This window comes from Salvia hispanica, chromosome 1 (genome assembly GCF_029641045.1).
Source record: "Salvia hispanica isolate PSC_SH4W2 chromosome 1, Shi_PSC_v1, whole genome shotgun sequence".
NCBI lineage: Eukaryota > Viridiplantae > Streptophyta > Magnoliopsida > Lamiales > Lamiaceae > Salvia > Salvia hispanica.
Window position 1 is genome coordinate 39634982 of NC_142692.1, and position 8743 is coordinate 39643724.

The window sequence follows — 8743 nt, forward strand, 5'->3', positions numbered from 1 at the left end:
ACCTATGACCTTGAAAGAAGCATTAAAAATTCCAGTTATAAAGCAAGTCTTAACTCCACTATAGGAGTGGATCTAGATGTATAGTCATGAGATATAATGTAGTCTTGAGATTGTGGTGACGGATCGAGTATTGAGAAAAAGATAACTGACCATGAGAAAAGATTAGAATTTTGAGCCTCTTATAAAAACTGTACTAAAGAAATCAATTCGGATAAAGTAATCAAGCAATCAAAACAATCTAGTTTCAAATTCAAAGTGCAAAGTTATGAAGTAATCAAGAAATTCATAAAACCAGTGAAGCTCCGGAGATGTGATGTATTAATTTCATGATGAAGCTCAAAGTCGATATTCAAGAAATCGAATGCATCAACATCTCCACATACACATCATAGTAGTGTTAAGAACAACACAATTAGATGATCAAAGACATAAATAAAGAAAGTTGAAGACACAACAAGTAGCCTTGATAACAAGTCAAAAGTGTTGGGAAGTTGGCCTCATCAGCTTGCAAGAAAATAGTGAGTTGTGGCGTGCTGGCTCGTTCCATAGTCTCTCCTGCCCTCCATCTGAGGATAAAAAGCTCGTAGCATCCGACTCCTTACACTTGAACATTTTACGAAGAAGGAAAAAATGTACTTATAAATAAGATATTAATCATAAATAAGATACTTAATCCCCACATGTTGCTGAAACCGCATTGCATTCATAATACTATTCAAGTTGCAGAAATGGTTACCTTTTGGAAGTGCAATCAATGGATACTCAGTTTGAGATCGTAGTTGCCATTTTCATATTCCTCCTCCATAATCCTTTTTGCTGATGCCACTAGGGATTCGGTGCAATCATGTAAATCGATTAGTTGGAGCGTTGGGATTTCTCCAATGCTGCTAGGGATTTCCTTTAGCTTCCGGCAGAAAAGAATATAGAGGTGGCGGAGTCTAGGGAAGTTGGTCTCATCAGCTATCCAACGCACAACATCCAAAGATCGAAGAGATAGAATCTGCAGTGAACAGAACACATCTCCATCTGCTAACTCCCACTCATCTTCACGTATCTCCTCCTCGCTTTTAAACTTGCAACCAGCTATCTTGAGCACTTCCAGCTTATGTAAGGCACACAGAGTCCTCAACACTCCTGAATTTGTTACACACCCATCCAGTACTAGTTTTCTGATATTACGAGGAAATATTACTTTGGAACGACAATCCGAACTGTCAGGACTGTCTATGGTGAAACCTTTGCATCTTAATATTTCGAGTTTGTGAAGATGGCTGAAATCAGATGTAGTGGATTTCATTCGGTGGCGACCATTAATTGCCAATTTTTTTATATTTGGAATGCTTTTGAGGAAAGCATCCAAATTAGTTGCCTCTTCAGCTACACCCACAACTGAAATCATTTGCAGCTTCTTCATAACACTATAGTTCATTTCCTCATCTTTTAACAACTCAAATCCAAACACATTGACATTTCTTAACTCAGAGAGCTGCAATAGCTCAGACGGTACATCAAACTCGCAACGAGGAGCAATCAAGGTTTGTAAATTTCTCAATCTTGATATTCCTCTAGGTATTCTTACACGGCTATGTGTAAAATACCTTGAAATGAGGGTGACAACTAGGCCGACAACTAAGAAGCGTAAATTGACGAATTCGAATATTTCAGTTGGGAACTCAGTGAACTTGACATTAATGAGATACAACACCCTTAGCAATCTTGACACGGAAAAGACACCAAATGGTAGCTGATTGCGGCGATTATGAATCCATATAAAAGATCGAGTAAGTGACATGGACTCTATTAGAGCGTTAGCATTGACCTTTCCATTTGATGAGTCAAATCTGATGCGGCGTGTACTAGAGAATGTGACATTGGGACCACTCGTCACATAAAAAAGCTTGTCTTCAGCACATTTCAGAATGCATAGATCCCTCAACATATCATGCATGCTGTAGCTCTTTGGTTTTCCATTCTTTTTGTATTTTCTAACCAAAAATAGATTCCTCTCTATTAAAGACTTTAGCCAATCCTCGGCCTCTTCCTCCAAACTTCTTTCCCCATTTGATTTTACAAATCCTTCAGCAACCCACAATTGTACGAGTGTGGAGCCACTAATCTCGAAGTCTTCAGGGAAAGCTCCCATGTACAAAAAACATGGTTTCAAGTGATTCGGCAAGTGGTTATAACTTAAAGACAATATACTAGAGCATTGCTCGTCTGATCTAGAAATTGCTGTTATTACATTGTCCCCAATTTTCTCCCAAACATCTTTTGTTCTTTCCATCTTAGATAGCATCCCTCCAATCACACTGATGGCTAGAGGAAGCCCACTGCAATCGCTGGCTATCTTTTGACCAATTTCATCCAATTCGGGAGCGCAATTTTCTTCTCCAAACACAAGTCGGTGTAGCAGATTCCAACTTTCTAACCTGCTTAGCAATTGCACCCGATGATGCGAACTCAAAGAGTCTGCATAGTTTGCCACATCGGATTCCCTAGTAGTTATCACAATGCGACTCCCATTGTTGTTATTTGGGAAGTACATCCTTATCTCATCCCAGAATTTTGTGCTCCATATGTCATCTAATACAATCAAGTACTTCCTACCGTACAATCTTCTATATAACATATCTTTTAAATCATCACTATGTTCATCACATTCTTGTCCAATTATGCAACTAAGGAGGCTTTTGAGAATTTGTGGCATATTGTAATCTTGTGAGATTGTGGCCCAAGAACGATATGCAAAGTTATCAACAATCAAAAGATCTTCATAAAGCTTCCGAGCAAGAGTGGTTTTACCTACTCCGCCCATACCAACGATGGGGACGATCTCCAGCTTCTTCTGCATCCCGGTCAGCCTATCCTTGAGCTGCATCAGATCTTCATCAATTCCAACCACAACACTCTTGGAACTTGACGAACTGCTAGACTGCATCGTATTATCTTCCATCTCCACGAGCTTCACTTGTTCCATAGAAGAATCAAGTTCTGGAAGCTTCTTCTTATCCTCCATTTCCATGGGCTTCAACACTTTATCCACAGTAGAATCAAGTTTCTTATCCTCCGTCTCCATGAGCTTCTCGGCTTGCTCCATAACAGAATCAAGATCTTGTGCTACTTGCTGCAGACCTGGTGTTGAAAGAGTGAATCTCACACAATTAGATCCAGAGAGCACTTGATCAACCATGTGGGATTCAAGGATGTCTTCAGCTTGATGTGCTACTTCTCTGATTTGACTCTCCAAACTACTATCTATTTTGGTGAGTGAAGATTTACTATCAAGGAGTTTTTGAAGAGAAGTAGCTTTGTCAAGGAGGGAATGGAGTTGAGGATTGTTTTCATCGACAATCCATCGTGGTTGGTGAGGATCAAGTATTCCTTCAAGAATGGTGATGAGGGGTTGAAGATTGTAAGCCATTTTTTCAGATCTAGGAAAACAAAGGAAGAATGCAGCAGCTAAGTTGATCTTCAAATGACATTAGGGACAGCCAGCTCATTGTGGACCCTGGGCTATTAATTCTGTCTCCTACCTTCAATGAACTTAAAAATGACTTATACTAGTAATATCGGTGAGCGACAATTACATGAGTAGTTGCTATATTAATATGCAAGGAATAAAATTAGTGTGATTTGATTGGGCACAGAAGAGAAGAAAATGGTTCTGCTCTTTGGAATTGTAGTTGATCCGAGTTCGTATAAGGAAAATTCGTAATGGAAACAACATACCGCGGCAGTGGTATCTGCTGCTCTTGGCTGTACTCCCTTGAGGCCTACAGCCCTGTGGAAATGGTGAACATACATTTCTTAATAGTATTCACTTAGAAACCATTTCATTTTGAGGCCACTTTTCTGAACACAATAAGGTAGTGTAAGTTTGCACTTGTTGATATAAGAAACATAACATACCATTGCTTTTGTGAATGGCTAATAGACTTGTTGGTGTAGGCTGTAATGTATGCAAAAATTATCTCATGGATAAAGAATCATACTCACCCATCAAGGGGGCTTATTATGAATTGAGTTGATTGAGCATCCGATCTCTAGAGTTGGAAATCCCAGTCCAATATGAAGGAGCCACTAGTCAGTGGGTAGAAAAAAAATGTAAGGCACAACCTAGCTAGGATTCTTCACTTAAAAGATCAAAGTGTTTTAAAAAATTGGTCTCTCTCTGTATCCATCAATTTCTTGCATTGTGGTGGGAGCATATGCACACTCTTTGCTTATTGATGTGGATGCATGGCCAACTAATTGCAAAATCACTAATGTTTTTACTATTTATGGTTTACACAAAAGAGTAGATTTAATGGCCTATTTTGTGATTTGAATATTACTTTCTTTGCTAGAGATTTTTATATGATTAGGAAGGTTTCCTTCTTTATTTTCCATCAGTAGTAGTGTCTTTGGGAAAGAAGAGTAGACACACTTTTCATGGTGTATGTTAATGTACAACAAGATTTGTGTGACACTCACATCCATCATAGACGAATAATATAGATACTTCCATCACTTGTCATCATTGAATTTCCTAGACGTTGTTGTATGGAATATACAACGCCTAGGAAAAATGAATATGTTTGTTGATCGGATTAACATATATTTTAAGATACAAACGTTAACCATTTGTAATTTTGATTCGATCTCAACATCTTTTAAAATAGAATTTTGACCAGTTGCTTTTCACTATAAAATAAAATATGACTTCACACTAATTTTAGTATTTTCCCTATAGTCTTTATGAAATATTATAGATAATGTGCTCCATTCATTTTCAGCCTAAAAAGATTTACTACCAAAAATCCTAATAACTAATCTCTCTTTCTCATAAATTGCTTTGACAATAAAGGAGAAAAAAAGAACAAATTTTGTGCCACAACCTAATAATCCAATCCACAGCATATAACAAGAGAACTCATTCATAAAAAAAGTCTCTGACTTTGAGGAATTTCATTAAGTAACAATACATAGTATATCACCTAAAAAATAGATGAAATTACACTTAAAATATTACATATGTATGGATCCTTAACTCCCCCCTCTCTGTCACACAATGGAGCTAAAAACAACCCATTTTTGGGTTCAATTTACTGAAAAAAAAAACTAATCTTGCAACTCCTCATATCTTAGAATCAAACCAATGATCTCAATAGCTAGTCTTGAAAGGCTTATAAACCTTGAGATCAGAAACAACTCCAGCAACTGAGCCAGCAGCAGCAGCAATAGATATGATCAAACAAGCCCCACTCAACATCTGCAAACAGATCCATCTTGAGCTCCACTTAGGAATCTTGTGGCTACTGATATACATCTCGACCGGGAAGAAGACCGTGAGGGGCCAGAACCCCAACGCCCCGAGTAACCCCACGACGTCATTGAAGAACGGCATGATCATGGAGATCACGGTCGTTGTCACCACGAACACGGTCCTCCACACAAGCCTGAACAGGTTGAGCTTGAAGGGGCTCTTTAGGCCTGGGACTGGGACCGGGATCTCCTTGTTTATGACGGAGAACGTGCTCTCTGGGAGGTGTTCTTGTGCGAATTTCTCAACGAAGGCAAATAAGGGCTGGCAGAAGACCTGGTAGGCACCAACGAGGTGGATGATTATGGCTGCGTTGGCGATGTCCAGGAGCCAGAAGGGGTTGTAGAATCCGAAGCCGGTGAGGAGGTTGCCCGGGGACATGTCACCGAAGGCTGCGTAGCCGAAGCAGCCGCAGAGCATGTAGAAGATGGTGGTGACAGATACACTTATCATGGAGGCCTTCTTCATTGTCTTGTACTCAGATGGTGGGGATTTGATTGTGTCCTGTCATGAATAAACAATGTTTTGTAAGATTATTACATGATAGTAGTATGATTTAAGTAATAAAAGAGGTTTCTTTTTCAAGAAATGTACCTGAATTTCAATGAGAATCATTGAGTAAGAATAGGCAAAAGCCATTGCTCCAAGTGCTTGGAAGCTTCTCCAAACCTTCTCCATTTCTGTGACTTCACCAATGCTCACTCCTGTGAGGCTTCCTCTGATTTGCCCATTTTCTAGAAACACACATAACAAACACTTTAGAATCAAGAATCAAGAATCAAGAATTGGAGATGGAAATTAGTATACATACCAGCAACTTTGGAGATTCCAAGGCCTAAGCCAATGAGGGAGTAAGTGAAGGACATGACAGCAGCAACAATAGAGAGCCACCAAATCTCATCAAAATTGGGGATTTGTGAGAGAATCACTTGCAACACACCAAATGCAATCATGTAAGAATTGCTAGAGACTTCGCAAGGATCTTCATGCCCTTTTGTGTGGAAGCAATTTGACCTCTCAATAGCCCTATTCCACATTCCAAATATTTCAACAAACACATCCAAACACTAACATATCCAATAATCTCAAACACACATACACAAAACTTACATCATGCTTATAGAAGCAGCGATGGTGTAGCCAATAGAAGTCCCAAAGAGATTCAAGTACTGAACTGCCCCACATAGCTTAACATGCACCCCACCTGAAAATCCAACACAAAATTACTCCCAAACTCACATTTTTAGCCAAAATTACCACATTTCCACAAATTTTCCAAACATTTCAAGAACACAAACCTAGGTTGGACCTAACAGCATCCATGTAAGTATAGTTCCTCTTGCCGGTGTCGGGGTCGCCGGAGCGGTAGCATGAGGCGAGAAGGGTGGAAGCGTAGTATGTGACAAAGGAGAACATGAAGAGCATTGCGGGGCCCGCAATCCATCCCAATTGAGCAGTGGCCCAAGCCAGAGACAGAACTCCCGATCCGATCACGGCGGTTATGATGTGTGAAGTAGCCGTGAAAAGGGTTCCTACACATATATATATCAAGAAAAGTTAACCATTGACGAAAAAATCGACAGAGACGGCATAAAAATTGAATCTTTTTAGGAGGGAAGTGAGAAATGATATAAAAATTAAGTCTTTATATGAGGGAAGTGATAAATGATAAGTACTTATATGAAAGTTGAATTTTTTTATGAGGGAAATAAGAAATGATATAAAAATTGAATCTTTTTATGAGGGAAGTGAGAAATGATATAAAAATTGAATCTTTTTACGAGGGAAGTGAGAAATGACTATAAAAATTGAATCTTTTTTATGAGGTCTTTGTTTGTGGGATTACCAGTTCGCTTGGGGCGGCCATCGTCGTCGTAGAGCTTGGTGGCGCCGCCGTGGGGGACGTCGATTGAGATGTCGAAGATTTGGTTGTTATGGTGGTATAATTCCCCCATTTTCGTGTGGTTTGGGAAACAGCACGAAAGAGGAATGGGATTATGAAGTGTGTGAAGACAATGTTTCGAGTTTTCCGAGAATTCTGTAAGAACAGAAGTCAACTATCACAGTCTTTTTCTTTCTTGTAGCAATTGAAGATGAAGGTATTGATTGTTGATGAATCTGGCATTGTGTTGGTTGGTATTTATAGGAGAAAATGTTGGTCGAAACGCGTGTGTAGACATTCTTGAGAGAGAGATTGGGTGATGTGGCACAGTGGAGCACATTGGCTGAGGATTCATTGTAATCAATTAGTATCTCATTATGGCACAAATGTTTAAAAGTTGGCATCTTTAATTCTATGTGAAAAATTAAATTATGGGGAAAATTGAATTAAATTCTTAAATTGTCTCTTTCGTTACAACCAGATTCTTCATTTAATATGACCAATTTCTTAACAGTACTAGTATTAGTTGGAAAAAATTAAAAAACTTGTTACTTGAATTTAGTGACTACTTAGTATAAATGGTGAATTTGCAGCTCGTCACAAACATTACTGATTCTTAAAAATGGTGAGCGTTTGGAGCTCTCGTGAAAAATAATTCCTCAATTAACAATGCAAACTAAGTTTTAATTTAGGAGTAAAGCAAAAAAAGTAAAAGTAATACTCCGTATCTAGTTAAAAGCAATTAGAAGATATACGTAGTTGGCAAAAGTTTTCGTATTAATTATATTCATAAATGCTCGTTTACTATGCATGGAAAAGTCCGAAATATAGTACATAGTGGTACTACATTTTTATACCCAAATAAGGCGTTTGCTAGAAAAAAAAAACAAAGTTCGTTTATAAAATTGTAGATATACGTAGTTGGTAAAAGTTCTTTTATTCTTTTCTAGTAACTAAGTCATGTTAAACGAATGGATTTTATTCCAATTCAAAAAGTCAGAAAAATAAAAAAAATCATGCTCTTAGAAGCAAGAAGAGGTCAAACAACTACCTAAATAAAAGATCAAGAAAACCCAAATGACAAGAAAGATCATGTACTTCATTAGTTGATAATGTAATTTTAGTTTGTTCTAAAACTTAAAACTTAATAGATGTTCCTCGAGCAACACATTTATAAGTACTATATTTTAGATAAATGGAAATCCATGAATTATAGAAGTGATTGTGATTTCATGTCAATATAAGTAAGTCAACAATCTAGGTAGGAGTAGTAGTGAGTGGCATTGGCACTCATATCACAAGTGGCACTCAATGTGAAACACGTGTTTTATTCAAAGAAGAAACGTGTGCCCTCATTACCAGCAAAAGTAGTTGAATCAGATATTTTTTGAGCTATGGTTTAATTAGATATTTTCGTTATAGTTAAATTAGAATGTTGGTTTCCACAAATGAAAAATGAGAGGTATCAAAATTGTGGTGAAAATAGTATGGGTAGTTTGGTCAATTTATAAATGTTGTGAGGGATATAAGGCCATCCGCAACGCTATCTTTTATCCGTC

General features: G+C 38.0%; 2 protein-coding genes across 2 annotated transcripts; both read right to left on the bottom strand.

The window, feature by feature from the left end:
* Positions 1–228: 228 nt before the first annotated feature.
* On the bottom strand, positions 229–3509 carry LOC125218334 (putative late blight resistance protein homolog R1B-16). The gene is made up of 2 exons (XM_048119985.2): positions 737–3509; positions 229–603 (listed from the first exon to the last, which is right to left on the bottom strand). The coding sequence occupies exon 1, from the start codon at positions 3419–3421 to the stop codon at positions 752–754; it is 2670 nt and encodes an 889-aa protein (XP_047975942.2). The 5' UTR covers positions 3422–3509; the 3' UTR covers positions 229–603; positions 737–751.
* A 1406-nt stretch (positions 3510–4915) lies between these two features.
* Positions 4916–7402, bottom strand: LOC125217981 (amino acid permease 3-like). The gene is made up of 6 exons (XM_048119566.2): positions 7149–7402; positions 6601–6834; positions 6413–6506; positions 6114–6328; positions 5897–6036; positions 4916–5806 (listed from the first exon to the last, which is right to left on the bottom strand). The coding sequence occupies exons 1-6, from the start codon at positions 7255–7257 to the stop codon at positions 5144–5146; spliced, it is 1455 nt and encodes a 484-aa protein (XP_047975523.2). The 5' UTR covers positions 7258–7402; the 3' UTR covers positions 4916–5143.
* Between the last annotated feature and the right edge of the window lie 1341 nt (positions 7403–8743).